Source organism: Grammomys surdaster, unplaced genomic scaffold (assembly GCF_004785775.1).
Source record: "Grammomys surdaster isolate TR1022 unplaced genomic scaffold, NIH_TR_1.0 126391, whole genome shotgun sequence".
Taxonomy (NCBI): Eukaryota; Metazoa; Chordata; class Mammalia; order Rodentia; family Muridae; genus Grammomys; species Grammomys surdaster.
Genome location: NW_021621185.1, coordinates 14,349,844 through 14,369,619, shown reverse-complemented (window position 1 = coordinate 14,369,619; position 19,776 = coordinate 14,349,844). Strand labels below are relative to the sequence as shown.

General features: G+C 38.8%; 1 protein-coding gene and 1 pseudogene across 3 annotated transcripts in view; one reads left to right on the top strand and one right to left on the bottom strand.

Annotated features, from left to right (window-relative positions):
• Ssbp2 (single stranded DNA binding protein 2) overlaps nt 1–19,776 on the bottom strand; it is a 266,016-nt gene that overhangs the window by 20,082 nt on the left and 226,158 nt on the right. For all 3 annotated transcript variants that reach the window (XM_028760092.1, XM_028760094.1, XM_028760093.1), the window contains 6 exons: nt 18,939–19,005; nt 18,230–18,300; nt 13,953–14,020; nt 8,233–8,281; nt 2,080–2,115; nt 168–222 (listed from right to left, as the gene is read on the bottom strand). In XM_028760092.1, the coding sequence (XP_028615925.1) occupies nt 168–222; nt 2,080–2,115; nt 8,233–8,281; nt 13,953–14,020; nt 18,230–18,300; nt 18,939–19,005 (346 nt within the window). The remainder of the gene's footprint in view (nt 1–167; nt 223–2,079; nt 2,116–8,232; nt 8,282–13,952; nt 14,021–18,229; nt 18,301–18,938; nt 19,006–19,776) is intronic.
• On the top strand, nt 19,198–19,634 carry LOC114614454 (annotated as a pseudogene).

Sequence of the window (19,776 nt, the reverse complement as noted above, 5' to 3'; positions counted from 1 at the left end):
GCTTACAGCAGCAAAGCTGTTTAAGAATAGATGTCTCCCGACATGCTCCCCCTACTGCTTTTAATCACGCTGAGACAATGAACGTTCCCAAGTTTATTAACGATTTCTATATGCTGTGGTTTTATCCTAGGAGGCAAATATCCATGAGCTAGTTTGAATTACAGTACCTGCTGGGCTAGGCATGATGGGTGTTCCTGGTGGCCCTCCACCTCCTGGAGGACCCTAAAGAATTACACAAAATTTCAGTAAAAATAAAGCATTTCATTAAACAACATAAGGAAAGACAGAAAAGGGTTATACTTATCTCTATAATAATCCAAATTTAAAAACAAAGCAACTATATTTCCTCTGTAATTTATTTTCTTGATGCACAATCATCTCAATATTATGCAAAACATAATTTAGCTTAACTATGTTGAAACTGTTTTGACAAGTTTCCAAAAACAATGAGCCCGTAACACTGGTTTATTATTCATGACTTAATCATATCACCTATAATGAGGTTAAGGAGAAACTACTTAATAGGGCCTTTACAAATCAACAAGATACAAATAATTCCGTGTACTTTGTCTGCTATAATTTTCTTACATTTTGTGTCACTGGCACTTACTAAAACTATGAAGACAATCACACAGAGTATCTAAGAGATACCCATTTACCACCCACTCCTCCTGTTTTTGTTCTGTCAGCCTTAGGTCACCATGATGCAGCAGCATCACTTCAGTGGGCCATGAGACATGCTCCTCATCCTGACCACTGCTCCTGAGGCTGCAGTTCCATACCCAACTGCACCAGGCATGAGGCGGAGCTGCAGTTAATTCTGACAACGAAATGCATTGTTTAGGCAATGAGTTTTAGAATTTTTCAGGACCTCTGTGCATAATGATAAAATTAGTTTTCAGGAGACTGAAATATTTACTTCATTTTGAGTGTATACATATAGCCTAGCAGTCACTTCAAATAATATATCAAATAATCTCCTACTAAGAAAACAATATAAAGTTTTTTTTTTTAAAAAATAAATGTATATAATTTAATAAAACTTTATCCAGGCGTATTAAGAGACTTTAAGAGAGTTTTATCCTATTTTTTCCCTTTCCCTTCCTTCCTTCCCTCCCTCTCTCTATCCCTCTGCCCCTCTCTTCTTCCTTCTCTATTGTTTCATACAAATGGTATCAAAAGTTGCACTGTGGCTTGGACAGCTTAGAGGAGCCCTGAGCACTAAGACCACAGGCCCAGAGTCGCATGTGCTTTTCTCTATGGTAATGAAGTAGATCTCTGTAGGGCTAACCTGCTCATTTGACTTCTTCTGTGTGTTCCTGCTTACAGCACTCTTGCTGCACATAACCTCTGGAAATTACCCTTGGAAAGGCTTCCTATTTTATCATTTCATCTCCACTTCTCTGTTAATATTTTCTCTTAAATCTTCTAAAATAAATTATCCATTATGGTATCCTTTAAATGTAACAAGGAACATAGAAGGGGTGACGGCCAAAGGGTCATTCTGACTTTACAAGAGGTGGTCCAAAACCAAGTCGTTTGGCTTCAGGTTACATGAATTACTGAGAAAAGTTAACATGTAATAAATAGATGGTAATGAGGAAATATTTTTTTCAATCTCTAGGAATAGAAAAAACCTAAAAGATCCTTCCGAATTATTTCTTTACTTTGCAGTCTAATCCACTTTGTTGCTGGGATGAAGTTTTATGTTTTTAGCCTTTATGTGTGGTGAGTGGGCCTGGGGAGGGGTGTGCGCACTATTCTTGTGGAGAACTGCGAATTCAAGCGTATTGTTGTATAGCTGGGAACGGCTCTCTCCATGATTGGATAGAGCACTGTAGTAGCTTCCAGAAACATATGCCAAAGTAAAGCAGAGCACGGAAGGCAATTCCAGCCAGACTGATAACTGTTTCCCTAATGAACATCAACATATGTATTGTGGTTGGCGTATGAAACAACTCAAGATGTTCACTTCTTGGTCAATACACAGGGCTCTTCCTAACATCTGGGCAACAATTTCACTGCTCAAATAAAATGTAACATCAATTCTTATGAGCAAACAAACCCAAATGTACTTACTACATAATTCCCAGGAGACGCCGAGGAGTAGGGTATCTGGAACATGAGCAGGACAGAGACAAATATTTTGATTCATGTGACCACATGAGATTGAATTAAATGAATTGACTTCTCTTTTATATTGTTTAAAATGCTTCACAAAGTATAATAAAACACAAAGGAATTTATATCTGCGTAAGTGCCAAAAAAAATAAATCCAAGCAACTACAATATTATATCGAACTCACAAGAAAATGTAGATTTCAGCCAAGAGGAATTCAAAATGATAGCTTCAAATTATATTGGCTTAGGTCAGTTGTATCCACTGGGTGATACTAATGAGATGTTCTATAAATAGAAAGATATATATACTTGTACAGCTAAAACCAGGGAATCTCAGATTAGTAGCCTGTGCAGATAAAACTTACTGCTCCTTTCACACAATTCATGTGAATCCTCACATTCCTTGCTCAGTTAATATTAATGCAATAAATGCAAAGGAATTTGATGTCCAAAGACTGATAATTGATGAGGATCAGGTCCAAACAAAAGCTGTTTTCTGGATATGAGAAGGTTTTCATCTCCAACACTCTGATGACACAAGTGAAGAATTAAAAATGTACCCTAAAATAAACTCCTAAGTGCAGGTGTCAATAGGTAAAGTTCAACATTTCCTTTTCAACAAGCCCTCTGACTCCCTGGCATGATTCAGCCCGTATGCTTTATTCTGAGCAAAGACAATGATGTGCTCCCTGGAATGAGATAGTCAAGGCCAGATAAGACTCTCTGCATGGTGAAGTGAATCCTGTACTCTACACGGCCCCTAACCTGACACAACAGTACACTGTATGAAATCATAAGTAAGAAAGCATAGAAAGCACAATTTCCCTTTCAAATATTTGATGATGTTGGGAACTATTTAACAATCAGCTATTTGAAAAGGCTTTCTCCTTTTGGTGTCCTTGCTGTCTGTAAGCACAAACCATAGTCACCAGAGCCTCTACTTGGGTGTCTGTGTGGCTGACCCCAAAAGACCACAGGGCTCAGTCAGTAGTCAGGGGAAAGGGCTTACTTCCCCTAAGTACCAATGCTTCTCACCACATTGAACTTGGACTTAATTTGGCAAATACTTGACTTTGGTTTCTTGTGCCTCTTTCAGTTCATGATCTACCCAAACTCTTTATTACATTGCTTTTAAACACAAACACTTGCCCCTTTACAGGGCTAACGTCCTATCAGTTCCTAGAATGAATTCCATCTCCCTATGTCTAGAGCCCTGGTCATGCTTTCCTTCTCTGATTTGTTTAACAACCTTTCTTACAGACTTGCAAGATATAACCTATTCACCTTTTAGCTCTCTTTATTTCCAATACATTACACTCCTGACCTTTATAAAGCACCACTACTTCTCTTCCCATTTTCAGAGTTCAGAACCTTTGTACTAAGATCTGGACATTCCTTTGCCTGACATATTCCTTGCTACTCATGCTTTAAAATTTATCCTGCATTCATGTCAGATTATTTTTCATTACGCTTCTGGTTCTTTGTCAATTATTTCTTTGCTAGTTTATAACTAAACTACCTCTGCATTCTCCTATAGCCTGCAGTTTATGCACCTCTCAAACCTCTTAGATCTATTCTTCCAACAACTAGGAAACTGGTTCCTATTTCCTTGAGCACCTGCTAGTTGCCTTCTGTGTTCCACCAAGATTTACTAGAGGAAGGCAAGGAGCAAGGATGTTAAGATCACAAGTACAAGCACACTGCAGCATGTGACTGCCCTGCACTGACATCTTCACATCTCCTGGTTCTCAGCCTTTGCAGAAGTCCTGATGTGTAAGAGATGGGTACATAAACATTGCCAAGTTTAGGAGGAAGAAAAATTCTTGAGGTATATTTACCCACTTCTTTGGTATAACTATTCCCATTGTCAGATTCTAAGTTACCAAATGGTTTCAACACATAGCTCATGAGAGTTCATGAATGAAAAACAAATTCTGAACTTTGGGCTTGTTTTATTCTTGTGAGCTGGCCTTCAGAGCTCGTACACCATCCTGAGTAGATACCCGGCCCTCCTGCCATACAGCACAAGCATCACTTCAGGTTAGCCTGCCACTATTTACAGATTATAAAGGACACCTATCATCCTAGAGAGAAAGGACAGCACCCACAGCCTCTCCATCCCCCAAGTCCTCACCCTCCTTCACAGGGTCAGATAGAAACATTGTTTCTAAATACTTTAAAAACTCTTATCTAGCTGATCCATTTATTTCCATCTTTGTCTAGACAAAGTCTTCCATTTTAGCTTACATATACTATTTCTACATTATAGTCTTCAGTATTCTGATTATAATTCAGCATTTGGGCTCCTACCCCTAGCACATAACTGAACCTGCATGTTTGAGAGTTGCCAGAAGCATCTAATAGCATAGCATGAAATCATACATTACATCAAAATGGAGAAATACCATGTGAGTGTAGTGGGCATATTCCTGAGCTGGAAATCTGGGTACACAGGAAGAAGGTATACATGAGGAAAGTTGAGGAAAATCGAGGGGAGGAAATGGAATAAAAGAGTACACAGTATAGTTGGGGAATGCTATGGATTTTTTTTTTTACATGGCTGTTACACTGTAGGACTTATGGGCTGTACTGTAAATGCTAAGGCCACATGACTGGACCAAGAATGAATGCATGCTATAATAAATAAGAGGTTTTATAGTGTTCAAATGCATGCTTTAGTAACGTGACTCTACGGGATCCAGGCAAAGCGAATCAAGTAGACCACTCTAAAATCTCAGCCCAGACATGGCAAAGGGAGCTGCAGGTAATGCCAGTCACACTAAGCACGACTGGAGGCTTGAGAGTAGTTTCACATCCAATGACAAACGGTGCCATAACTCCAGTTCCAGGGGGTCCTATGGGCGCTTCTGAATTCCATGGGCTCCTGTACACATGTGGTGCTCTTACTCAGGCAAGCATGCATATGCACATGTGCACACACAATGCTATATACGTATTTATTTTATTATATAAATATAAGTATTACACACACACACACACACACACACATATATATATATATATAATATTTAAAAACATGTTAAAATAAGACAGAAAATAAGATCATAGAGCTAGACAGTGTTTAACTACGAAAAGCTTGTATGAAAATTAAGGGTCATATATGTTGCATGACTAAGCTAGACAGGAATTCTGCACCGTAATACTCATAATTGTGGTGGTATGAATAAAGGCAAAAGCAGTAACTTCTGCTTTTAAATGACTGGTGTCACTCCAGTTATACCTTTCTCCAGTAGGAAAGTATTCAATGACTAGTGAGTACTGGTGGTGGGGGACAGCATCATGCATTATATAAGCCAGTGGAAAGTACGAACCAGGTTTTAGTGTCTTTTTTTAATTAAAAAAATTTGTACTGTATTTTCCTTAAGTTAATCACTTCTTTTCCTTAAAAGATTTTCTTCCCTTTTCCCCTGTCAGATCAGGGCTAACTAATAATAACAGCTCGAGTAGCTGACGAATATGATGCTGTACAAAAGATCTGGTGTTGTGACAACCCCTTTCCTACTTTCCGGTTACTGCTATTTCCCTTATTTTGACTTAATGTGGGTTGTGTGGGCCCTGGAATAGGCACACAACCTAGGTTAGTTCATATTTTCTCCATATGACAAGTTCAGTGAATGGTTACTTTCTGTAAGTGGTTCACTGGAAGCTATAAGCATACCAATCTGGGCTGACTACACAGCCTTCATGTTATCTAAAGGAACAGGGGTAACAAAAAAAGGGAGCATAGTTTTTAACTCATGGAGCCTGCATCAGATTGAAATCAGAGTTTTTAGAAATAGTAAGGCCTGGGAGGGGGTGGAGGAGTAACACAAAAGGTGGGATGGGGGTTTGGAGGGTGGATAGATAATGAACAAACGCACGTGAGAACAGAGATTATTACTAATTTGTACAATTTATATGTGTGAATAATTATCACAAAAGATAAATAAACTGGGAACTTTCATAATGAACAAATCTCTACTCTAGCAGTAAGTCAACTAATAAAGAGAAAAGGAAGAAGATATCCATTTGGTGACCAACACAGTGGCGAAAAAAGTCAGATAAGCATCATCAATAGATGTTAAAAATGGCTGCTAAGGAGAAGGAAGAAAAAGATTATCTACTACAATTCCAGGCAGCTTCAACATGGATATTAGCAGAGGAAAAACAGCAGTTTTAGTGTAACAGACACTGCACAAGCAACAGCTTATCCAATCAACACAAACAGTCATGGCCAGTGTTGAGATTTGTACATGCCTGCAATTGTGCTGGCCAAATGCCCACTCCAGACTGATCACAGGGCAGCTTAGTGTGCACATTTCTACTCTAGTTCCTAGTATTGCTTGGGGTCGAAGATAATTTAGAGCCACTGATGTGACTAATACATTCTCCACCGCTGATGCTCAATGAACCCTGAAGGCATGGGGCCCTCTCCACTGAGTTCATCAGAATGTGGGAACTGCTTCTCTCCATCTCTATTAAATATACTTTACTTGGATAATATACTAAGTACAACAAAGCCATTTCTCTATCACCTCCCCAAATGCCACCATGTTCCTCAGTGGCTTTAGGCTACACTCTCAGGTGTGTATCAAAAGGTGCTGTACATCATGGAAGCTTCTCTATCTGTAATGGACGGCTGCAAACTAAGCTCAAGGTAGAGGGTCAGCCTCAGTTTTCTATGTAGTTTCATCAAACATGAAGGTAACAGGGATTCCTTCCAGGTTCTAGTACTAGGAAGACTGTCAGAGATTTCAGTGTTACCTAGACACAAAATGAAAATGGTATTTCTTTCTGTACACAATAGGTATTTTAGTGGGATAAATGAAATGTATTTGGGGCTGCATGTTGGATGCCATTTCAAAGTGAAATCCTGAATAAAGTGGCTAAGGCAAAGAACAAGAAGCAAATGAAATGGAGATGTCTCCTCTGGCATAGAGGCAACTGAAACCCCAGGAAAGAGGTTACTCACATCACAATACAATCTGGCAAAACAATATTGGAGAAAGATTATTGAAAGCTCACTGAAGGCCCAAGTGGAAACAATATCTTTCTCTTTACCCAAAATAATTAGTAAATGTTATGACTAAAATAAGATTATACAAGTTATTATTTCCTCTAATAAATGACTGATTCACTTGCCTAGGAAGAAGTTGGCTTCTGCTCTCCAGCAGCAGTGCATCAGGGATGACTTTTCCTCATCTCACACAGTTTTCAAGTTTTGAATTAATCTTAAATGTTAGCTGTGCTTCAGACTTATTTAGCATTCAGGCACCTGCCAGCGAACAGAAGTACCTGTGTACAGCCAGCAAGGTGCATACCTCTTGGTCAGCACTCAAGGACTCCACAGGTGAAGCTCAGGTTGCCTGGCCGTCACTCACCCTTAGCTCGGCTATATGTGCACGTGTGTACTCTACATTACACTCTACAACAGGCTTGTGTCACATACTGAAATGCTTATGATTTCAAAGATGAAGAAAACCTGCTCCAGGATCATAAAACTAAATCATTCTGGTTAAAACCCAATAGCCTAATTTTCCAACCTGTGCATATATGTCTGTAACCTCATGGAGAGAAAAAAGTGCATTAAACCACTGTCATGAAAACATAAGCAAAACTCCCAAGACGTCAGACACACAGATGTGCAGCAATGGTGTCTTAGCTGACAGGCACTAGGCAATAGTACTACATGGACTGGACGTGTATCTGCTGAGTGTGAGAGACACAGCACAACCAGGCACTCAGCCTCCTCTCCTGAGCGTCCTCTTATCTGGCAGCGCGGTGATCTTACGGGAGCTATAAAGGACCAAGCCTACGCCTCATACAGACTGCCATACAGACAACTGCAGCATGCTCACTATCTCTACCTTTACTTTTGAAATTCTTACTGAAATTCTGAAAAAGTGACATAAAAGACATGTTTGCATAATGAAATTAAAAAATACATAATTTCAAAAATAAGATACACTTTTTTCTAAAAGAATATAAACAAGACTGCTTTTTGAGCAATTACTTTCAATGCGATCTATAGCAGACCGCTTCTGAGCAGCTCTCTAAAGCGGCAAGCATTTCACTGCTAAACACTACAAAGTGCAAAAGATGGATACTCACTGAATTGGCATTTGTTGGGTTTGGCCAAGGTCTGCCACCACCTGGACCCCTACAAAATGATATGACAGGTTAATTCACCCTGAGCCTCGGCGGCTCCCCAACAGACAGCACTGTCTGTAACACGGTCACCGTGCCCCATGAGAGCCAAGCTCCACTATTGCTCTTCTCTTCTTAATGGTTTTTCCTTGAATGCAGAAACATATTATCCCATAAACAGTTTCATGTATAGTTAAATATTGTTTATTTTTATGAACAAGAATGGAAGCTACCTATACTAGTCTATATATGCTCCTAAATAATTTTTAGCAGTTTTAGAGTAAAAGGAATCAAATATAGATAAAAATAATTCAAGACATTAGTATGAGCCACCTGTGTATCATTCAAATGAAACCATTTGTAAAGTATCTACATAAATGACATTCTTAAATTACAAGTAAGCACTATGTAAACTTGCCTCCTTCCGTGAAATAGTCTAACATGGTAATGTATTCTCTAGCACTAATGGTGACTTAGTCCTGGGAAGCTCTGAGTCTGCTGTTAGTCTCACTGTCATATATGGCTCAACTGAGGTATTAAGCCATTGGTACCGTCATCTGCCATAAAAAGATAGAGGATTTAAATGAGCATGCTCTAATATTATAGCTTTATAAATTTGTTATCATAATATATAACATGATATGATATATAATATATAAATTTAGATTATAGCTTTATCAATGCTATTGATAAAAATTCATAATCTTAGTTGAAGATAGTAGAGAGACAAAGTTTTAAAATGAAAGAAGATAATCTATGACAATATATTGATGCATTTTAGAATTAAAGAGAATGTTTTATATTTTATATCCTATAAACAAAATTAACGCCCAGTTAATTAAATCAAATTCATATACCTGGGCTATAGCATTAAGTGCATTTGAATAAATATTGTTGCATGAAATGTAGACTATTTTTGACTTTCCTTCTTTTATTAGGTTACTGAAAATTCTCTTTCTACTCACTAATCACTAAGGCAGTGGAATATTCTATTTTTTAAACATCCTTTGAATGGCCTTTCCTTCAGCTTCCTCTGAAGGGCTCTGCCAGCATCTGACTTAGATACAGATACTTACAGCCAACCACTGGACTGAGCCCGGGGACCCAATGGAAGAGTTAGGAGAAGGACTGAAGGAGCTGAAAGGGTTTTCAACCCCATAGGAAGAACAACAATATCAATTAACCGGACTCCTCAGAATTCCCAGGGACTAAACCACCAACCAGAGTATACATGGGCTGGTCCATGGCTCCCACTACATATGTAGCAGAGGATGGCCTCATCTGGAATCAGTGGGAGGGGAGACCCTTGGTCCTTTGGAGGTTTGATGCCCCAGAGAAGGGAAGTGCTAGAGGGGTGAGGCGGGAGTGGGTGGGCAGGTGGGGAAGCACCCTTTTAGAGGCAAAGGAGAGGGGATGGGGTGGAGTGTTATTGAGGGGGGACAGAGAAGGAGAGTTAACAATTGAAATGTAAACAAATAAAGTAATTAGTAAAAAAGTACTGTGAATCTAGGAATCTTAAATCTAAAGCAATAAACATTAAATAAAACCCCTGTCCAAGTTACCTATTATATTAGTAGCATTTGCTTGGAATCTTTACAACTACTTTAGCTTGAGTTTGGTATTCCCTAGGGGTAGAAATAGAGGGAAGTGGTGTAAATCCCTCCTTAGGCTCTGTTCCAAATGTTCCATGTGGAATCTCTCCTCAGGTGACACCGATGATAAGGACAAAGGTGTGATGGGTTTACAATCAATTACTGAACACTTCTGCAAGATGACTGACATATAGGATTCTGTGTCCCGACAGACATAACATGAAAAACAGGATGCCCGTTGATCAAGTAAAACATTTGATTAGGAGGATGTAGCCACATAGTTTGTGTGATGCAGAATATAATGTAATGCAGAAACTGGGAGATACTTGTCTTGAAACATTCTAGAAAATATTCAAATCATAGAAAAGTTTAGTACCATGACGACATTTAGTGATCTCATAGCTTTGAATATGACCAATTAAATTAAGAACTGTATGAATCAGGCTTACAACACGGCTCAGCAGGCAAAGGTACTTGCTGCTGAGCCTCCATCCTGGCCCAAGCTCCACTCCCCAGGCTCCACCTCTGACCTCCACACACATGCTGTGGCATGTGCATCAATGTCAATGCATTTAAAAAAAAAAAAGAACTTACAAATAAGATATATAAAATATTTAACGTAAAATACGTCTAATAGGGCTGGAGAGATGACTCAGCAGTTAAGAACACTGGCTGTTCTTCCAGAGGTCCTGAGTTCAATTCCTAGCAACCACATGGTGGCTCATAACCATCTGTAATGGGATGCGATGCTTTCTTCTGGTGTGTCTGAAGACAGCTACAGTATATTCATATATAGAAAATAAATAAACCTTTTTTAAATAAAACCTTAAAAATGTTTTAAAAAAGAATATTGGTGTTAAAATATGTCTAATATTGAATTAGAAGCTAAATGTAAAGTCAGAATTTTAATTAAATTAAATAACATAAATTCTTTCTTTAAAAAGAAAAAACATTGCCAGGTACAATGGTGCACACTCATCCAAGACTTCCAGCACTTGGAAGGCAGAAGCAGGTGGATCTCTGTAAGTTTGGGGCCAGCCTGGTCTACAAAGTGAGTTCCAGTACAGCCAGGGCTTCACAGAGAAATCCTTTCTCAAAAAAAAAAAAAAATTAAGCAACATCAGTTCAATGTTATATTTATTATAAAGAGCATCATTTCAATTGCTTATATTAATCTAGTCCCAGAATACTGCATTTCATATTAAATTTTATTAATTTCATAGGGAATTGCATATGAACTCATATAAACACATTAAAAAATTCCACAGATAGGGCTGAATCAAACAGCTAGTGGCTTCAAATAAGCAAGTGATCTGGACTTGCTCTGAAGCCAGCAGGACTATCAGAAGCTGATGTAAGTAAGTGGCTCACAAACATCACTGTGAATGAAAGCCAGGCAGATGAGCAAGGAGGAGAAGGAGATGTAAAAGGTGAAGGTGTTCTTGGCAAGTATCTATTTTGATGGACTGTGGGAATCATGACTACCAAGAAGATAATGCTCTTATGAAAGTCACTCACTTAACCCTGTGGATCCTTGCAGCGCCTTGTTCTATAAGCGGCAGGGCTGCAGGGCTGAAGGCACAATGCTCCCACACAAGGAGCAGGCCTGGTGCCCTGGAAACCTGTCTGACTACTCAATGCACACGTACTCTGTGACTTACACTTCCTTTCAAGAGTCATCTGCAATGCATTTGAAAATATTGACATTTTGGCCATAGTTTGTAAACTGAACTTTAAGCCACTTAATGCTGGGTGTTGACTTGTGAATGTGTTACTGTTAGAGAGATGTTGAAAGGCTACTTTGCCTGTCAGTGAGCTGAGGAGTTTGTCCCACGCTCTAGTTCCTACCACTGCAAGCCTTTTTCCAGATGACCAATTTTCAGTGTACGAACATTTATTAATGAAGTCACATTTTTTTGTTGGGGCTGTTTAGTTCTACAGCTGAAAGCTACGGCCGGGTAGAACACAGCATTTAGTCCTTGGGTGCCCAGGCTGGCCTTTTCACCATGACATGGTCATAGTCAATGAGGAGTGGCAAGGAGGGAACGACACGCCTTATCTTCCAATTTGTAAGTATCCAACAGGGTGTTCTTTATTGGTTTTCTTTTAAAATAGCATGAAGAAAGCCTTAGATTCCATTTGAAAAATTGGGGGGAGGGGCTATTACATGTTTAAAGATTGTAAGAAATGATGTGAATTTTAATTCATTTTCCAAGTATAATGAGAATACCTTGTATTTCCCATCTTTGATTTTCTGGGAGATTAACAGCAATGCAATGATTACCCTCTCTGATTAGAAGTTTATTAATTACAAAGTTTCCATGTTAGAGAAAAATACTTATTATGCCTAAATATGTATGTATTTTTTCATCGTCTCTGAGAGGATCCTAGTTTACTAAAATTGAAAAAGTAAAACAGAAGACTCCAAAATAAAAGGGAATAGTAACAAGTGGGAATGAGCCTGAGAGACTCCATACTCTTTTTAAGAGCTATACAACCTTATGTAAGAGAAATCATCTCAAACTATCAAGACTACTTAAAAAGTCCAAATAGCCCCCAAAAGTAAACCTACTAAGAGTTTCAGCCATATTTTGTTTTTATAGTACATGGAATTAAAGAATATTCACATGTGTATACATAAGCACATATACTGGAAGAAACTAGATCATTTTAAATAATTATCTGAATCTCTCAGGTCATATGAAAATAAAGTTTTACTATGTACCAGCAAATCCACATTTATCTTAAGTTGGCTAAGCAGTTAATTAGAAAGCTGAGTACTATACCAAACTGTATTACATATGTTCTTATCAGTTGCAACAACCTGGTTGATCATAATATTCAAACTGCATTAAAATATATTGACTTTTAACTTCAGAATCTAACTTAAGTTTGAAATATTTCTCTGGCCTACTGGCAAGAGCTCCAGCTTTGACATAAGCAGAAAATATCATACAACCCTTCTATAGCAACCACTAATGAAAGGGCAGGCCTTAGAGGAGTGCAACAAGAGCCAGACTCTAAGTCTACCCATTTTTATTATGAAAGTGAAAGGATGTTATAGGGAAATTTGACCTACTTTTCTCCCTGTTCTGTTAGTTTTGAGTCTACCTGGTATCCACTTATTAACCTATTTTCAGTTTTAGTAAAAATTGCATCTATGAAAATGGTTTCAGAAGCTTAAAACATCCTGTATACATCAAAGGAGCTTATTTCACAGTGTGTCTTCATGCCACCAGATGACAGCAGGGTTGTTTCATTTCATATGTAAGGAGCTAAAAGCAGGCCACTGGGAAGTGAAGTTGAGGAGAAGCTCACAACCTGCGTGGAACACACTAGTCACTTATGATGTGTGTCCTTGGGTTACATCACCTCGTGGTCCTCTGGTCCTCTCGTGAATTCATAAAAATCATTAACAAGATCTACTGTATACAGGCCTTTGAGGAAAGATTGGAGAATGCAAAAGAAATAAAAATTCCTTAGCAAATTGCATTGTAACAGACACAAACTACTCTTTTTGGACTGGAAAGGATACTGCAGTAAACAAACATATTCAGTTTGATCCTCACCTAGGTACATACACCTTGGATTTTCAAAGAGAATCAGCCCTGTGCTGTGAATAGTTCTTTAACACAGAGGATATCAACACAGAACATTCTTTTGTGCTGAAAGTGGCCCCCATAACACAAACACAGACATATGTTTATGAGACTTACTAACTGTACTGTCAGCTATCACAAAGAACTTATTAACATAAATAAAAATTTTCAAGTATCAACTTCTGTATTTAGTACATGGTTCAGGTGTCTGCATCTCTTTATAGTGTTTATATAGATTCTATATGAATCTATAATTATTAAAAAGCAACAGGCTGAATGTTGTGAATTATGGTACCTAAAATACAAAAACAATTGAAAGTTTCATTGAAAGAGAAAACATGATAGTAAGTCATGAAAATGAAGCAAAAACCACATTCATGTTTAGGTCACTTATGTACAATAAAGACACTGGTACCTCAAGCTGCTCAACAAACTCATGTAATTTCAGAAGACAGAGAACAGTCACTAAACAGAGTAATAAGCATTTTCTTACATGTTCATTCCAGGCATCCCAGGGCCACCTAAAGCATTCAGTGGGGGTCTCATTGCACCTCCATAGTTCTGTAATGATAACCAAGGGTCAGACTACCACAAAACAAAAAAACAAAACCAAAGAGGAGGGGGGAAAGAAAGGAGAGCAGATTAATGACTTCCCTATGCAAGTCCTGGCTGGATAAGGCCTGTGTAATTCATTCTCTGAAGGGTCCACTCTTGTATTTTTTGCTTCTATTTTAACACAATGACTTTGGTCAATGCCATTTAAAAGATTTATGAGTATGGAAAATCATTGGATCATGTTGAATGATCAAGGTATGATCAAAATTATAACATTTAGCATATCTTTATTAATTATCTGTACATTAGTTACTTTTTTCAAATAAACATCTCATAAGTCAAAAATTCTGTTTTCAGATAAATCATTAATTCAACAGGGTTGAAACTATTAGATAAGAACAATTTCATTAAGTCTGAAAAGAAATACAACAGGTAAACCCAACCCAAGAATGTTGACTATAAGCTTCTATTCAGAGTAAGATATCCAACATGAAATGCACTCTTTACAAACACCAAACTATCTGAGAACTAAAGCATACTGAAAATATTCACATATGACTTATTTGACCAAATAAATCTTAGGCAGTACCTACTGTGTGCAATAAAGGAGAAAAAAAGGCAGTTCAGAGATTTTTATATGCATATCATATTTTATGTTAGCTTACTTTAGTTCACAATAAAGGCCAAATGTGACTTTTCTGGTTAGCACATTAATACATTTGACACAATCAATGACTTTCACATTTGGTTTCCTGACGCTAATCTCCCTCCTCTTTTGACTGTTCTATTCCAGCTACACTGGTGGCTTCTTCAGTTTTGACCACAGTTTAAATGTTGCTTTTCCTCAAGTTTTAGCTCCAGTATTATTTTCAATGAATGCACATTCATAGGTAATCTTATCCTCTACAATCTGTTCAAACACTGCTTATTCCTTAGGATGCTGAATCTACTTTATCATGTCTCACTAAGTTCCTAGATGATGCTCAGGTTGACAGTGCTGGCTGCTGCCCATGTGCAGTATACACAGAACACACTGTCATCTGCTGTGGCTGAAGTTCTTTATGTTTGCTCTTTCATGGGCCTTTGGCATTACCTACTACATAACAGTTCATGCTACAAGTTTCCAGAAATTTTTGATGACCAAAATATTCCTATTGGTCATCTGCCAAGTTTGACTGTAGTACTGAGAGCCCACGAGTGTTCCGCTTCAGTGGGAAGGCTGCTGCATTATCTTAATTGGGTTTTCTCCCCAATGTATTCACATACTTCCACAGGCAATGTTTTCTAAATCAGTGTTACCCATGAACTTAAAAGTTACGATGACCCAGATTGTCTGTCAAGTAAGCCCAAACTCCTCAATGTGTCCCCACAAGTTCTCCACAACCCAGCCCCAGCCTATGCTGTCTGCTTTCATTTTCTACATTTTCAACTTCTAGTTTTATCTTTAGCCTACTGGATTTTTCCAAATTAAAGACGTTACACTTTCATAACCATGTCAACTCATCAGGCAGGAACACTTTGGAGGAGGTGTTAGGAGGACAGGGAATGAATCAATGAGAAAGTTCATTAACTCTAGATAGAATGGCATTCTTGATCAATGACATCACTTAGCCAGGTGCCTGCCTTCACTGTAAAGAAATGTTTACACTCAGGCGTGTAGGCAGTGGAACCATTTCTAACCATACCCGTCTTCAGGTAAAGGCAGCTAATTTGGGCCAAGCATGGAGATAGTTAGCAAAGGATTGGAGCCACATGTGTGTGATAGAGTAAGGCCTGGACCATCACAAGGAAGTCTGCACCTCTCTCCTTATCTTTGAGTTGTAAGAAATCAAACATTCCATGGACGTTCCTTGGCGCTCTGGGCATAGAAATACATTAGCTTGCATCTCTACTGATACAGCATGATGGGCTCTCCAACACGCTGCCTTTGTGAGACAGGGTCTTCCTACGCAACAGTTGGCCTTGGGCTTAAGACTGTCCTGCTTCAGTCCCTGGAGTCCAGGAAATACAGGTGTATATCACAGTAGCATCCCTTTTATATGAACAACTGATTCTCTTAACCTATTTCCTTACCTGTATGGCAATAATATTAATTTCCATGTAGACTTTTGGTAGAATAAAATAAGATATAAATTACCAGAGTGTTCAATGAATTAAAACATGGCACTTACTACTTAAAAACTATAGCTGTTAATTTTTTTCATAGATGCTAATAAAATGTAACTAAATCCTTTTCCGCTCACGCTCCAGTTTCCTTAACTCTAAAGTACCACTTCTCTGCTCATGTGACGACTCCTTGAATAATTCCATATGGGACATGCTAGGCTTTTAACATGAGATCATAGCCTTTCTAAACGCAGCTGTATTTCCTGCTCAATGGTATGCACCTTGAAAACAGAAATCCTATTTCATTAACGTTTTTATACTCAACAGTCAAGTCAAATATCTGATACACAGTAGGCCTTCAATAAATGATGAGCTAATTAAACTGAATCGTCATAGGAAGCAAGACATTATCCAATATAATACATGATTTATAGATATAAAATATTTTCATTTTGTGAATAATATTCTAAATCACAAAGTAATCAAAAAGAAAAGAAAGAATAACAGAAGGCTTTCCGAGTGGTTTAACAGAGGCAGAAAGGGAAGAACGATCTCCCCTAAAGCTGATGGCATCTGTACTATTCCATCTGGTCTAGTCTCTCTTCTAATGCAATGTTCCTCACAACATGGCACTCAGACTCTGTTTGCCTGGAGACTTTAACATGTCTTTCCTTGATTGGACAGTTTAATCATTAGGAATTTTTATCCTGTAGCAAGCTGATTCCACATTTTAGATTGTATATAGATGTATGAAATCTGTTTTCTCTATCTCTGAGTTATACATTCTCATTTCACATATACCTACCCCAACTATCTGATTTTTAAATGTTTCTTGTATGTAGCTTCCTTACACTTGAAAATTCTAAAGAAAACTGAAATATCTGTGTAATTTAAGTGACTTTTTCTATTAATCCCATGGAACTTGCTGATTTTAAGGACACAGGTTAGCTACATAACTCATAGAACAAAGGAGAAAGTTATTTCAAATACAGTATCAGAAGATATTTTTCCTGATGAAATAAATAATTTTGCTTTTCTGCTGAAACTATATTTAAAATCATTTTCTGCTGCTGCCTTGACTTGGGTAAATGTCTCTGTCTTCAGCCTCACAGTACACACTAACCACACTGTCACTATGGTCTGTGTGCTTTCTTACCTCACAGGACTCAAGACCCATTATGCTAAGTGTATTGCTTTGCTTCACACGTAAGTTGTTCCCAGAAATGACTATCTCTCTTTACTACACATACCTTGAGGTCAAAAACCACAGAAGTGATATTTATGGAAAAATTATGGGGAGTCATCAGTAGCACAAGCTTTTATCCTAGCACTACAGGGAGAGACAGAAGGACCTCTCTAAGTTCAAGGTCAGTCTGGTGTACAGAAGGAGTTCCAGGCCAGCCAAGGTACATAGTGAGACCCTGTCTCAAACAAAACAAGTGTGTGTGTGTGTGTGTGTGTCCGTCTGTGTATAAGGCTACAAACACCATTCCAGACCCTGTTTCTATACTACAGATATAAAGAAAGGGGCAGTCTACCCTCGGGTGGCAGCTGCATGGTAAAATGTCTGTTGTAGGAATTTTCAGGAAACGCAGCTTATGTTTTCTGATGAACACATTTTACCTGACATGTTTGATATGCAGTGAACATGTCCTGAGACTCCTGCCATTCCAAATGATCTTACATCAGTGTTCTCTCCTATCCTGTCATGAGCACTTGCTTTGGTTCAAATGCATGGTATTTATAACTAATTTTCTTTAATCCCTTTTGTATGGTGTAACCTTTTAGGGTTATTGTTAGTATTTATGGTTTCTGAGGTAAATTTATACCAAGGTGCTTTATTCCCTTATATTAATACAAATGGATTAAAAGATACTACTACTACAAAGAGAAAAAATAAACTACTATCTGACTTTTGCAAAGGAAGCATTCATATGTTTTCTTTCAGTGTGCCTTTTCTTTCAAGATTTTATATGAGATCTATGTGCCCAATGCCACCAACCCCGAGGTCTGTCAACACTCAGGTACATATGCTAAAACCCAGTAAACTAGGCCATCTCATCAGGAGGCAGCAGCCCAGTGTCTCACTTCCGGGCTGATGATATTTACCTGTGGTCCTAAGGGCACCATTCCTCTTGGGGGAGTCATTCTCTGCATTGGTCCACCCATATTTGGATGTCCTAAAGGAAGTATGAAGTGATTAGAACAGGACAGTTATGTGCATTAAGCTAGAGGCTGCCCCCCTTGCTACGTACACCCATTGGTCTCTGAGCATCACTACCAGCTTATTTTGGCTTTTATAACCATCATTTCTAGCTCTGACTATCACCTACTCTTTATTGGCTTCTTAGCTAAAATTTTCTTCCTTCTCTACATTGAATTACTTCTTGTTACAGCCTTTGCTTCTCTTTCTTTAGGACAATTATTTCCTGGAATACAGCCTTAGCTCTCCATGGCACCTGAACATCTCCAAGGAAGGCGTGGATTACTGGGACTGTTGAACCAATGAAGTCACTGCTACTCTGTATGCTGCCTTCTACATCACTGAGTCCTCCTCTGTAAAGGAAAGGGGCTGATGACCATAATCACTTAACATCCTACTTGTCAGACATGGTACACAGGTTTTAATAGTCTGTCTCTTAGGCCAGCACCTCTGCTCTGGCACTGGCCATAATTTAGAGTCAGCTGGAAATACAAACCATTTAGCAATGTTGCTGTGAAACAGAGCTGGTAAACTCATGGAGCATTTCTATCAGTGACGTTCTTAACGAGCGTCCTCACTAGCTCGGCAGATCAGCTTCACCTCTACTCTAATCACCTTGTTGTCGTGTTGGGTCCATTCCGCTGGGGAGCAATGGCTGACTTCCTGGGACACCTCCAAGTGCCTAGCAATTTAGAAAAACAAAAATAAAAAGTAATACTGTATTTATAAAACATGTGCTTTAACATTTTCCCCTTGAAGATTCTGAAACTATATAATGCAACTCAAATGAGTCTCTCTCTCCCAAGATCTTTCAATTTCCCATTCATTTTATACACTTCATCCTTGTACAGCTTTAGTATAAGAGTTTTGTTGTCTTCCTGTCCTGGCCGCCATCGGAGAGCAGCAGCTATGGCCCTGCGTTACCCTATGGCCGTGGGCCTCAACAAGGGCCACAAAGTGACGAAGAACGTCAGCAAGCCGAGACACAGCCAGCGCCGCTGGCGCCTCACCAAGCACGCCAAGTTCGTGCGGGACGTGATCCGGGAGGTCTGCGGATTCGTGCCCTACGAGCACCGCACCATGGAGTTGCTCAAAGTGTCCAAGGACAAGTATGCACTTAAGTTCATCAAGAAGAGGGTGGGCACGCACATCCACGCCAAGAGAAATCGGGAGGAGCTGAGCAACGTGTTGGCAGCCATGAGGAAGGCGGCGGCCAAGAAGGATGATGAACCCTCCCCCAATAAAAGAGCATCGTTCCTATTTAAAAAAAAAAAAGATTTTTGTTGTAAAAGAAATTCTGGTTTTGGCTGATGGTGGCGCAGCAAACCTTTAGGCAGATTTCTATGAGTTCAAGGCCAGCCTGGTACGAAGAACAAGTTTTAGGACAGCCTAAAGAGACCCTGTCTTGGATGGATGGATGGATGGATGGATGGATGGATGGATGGATGGATGG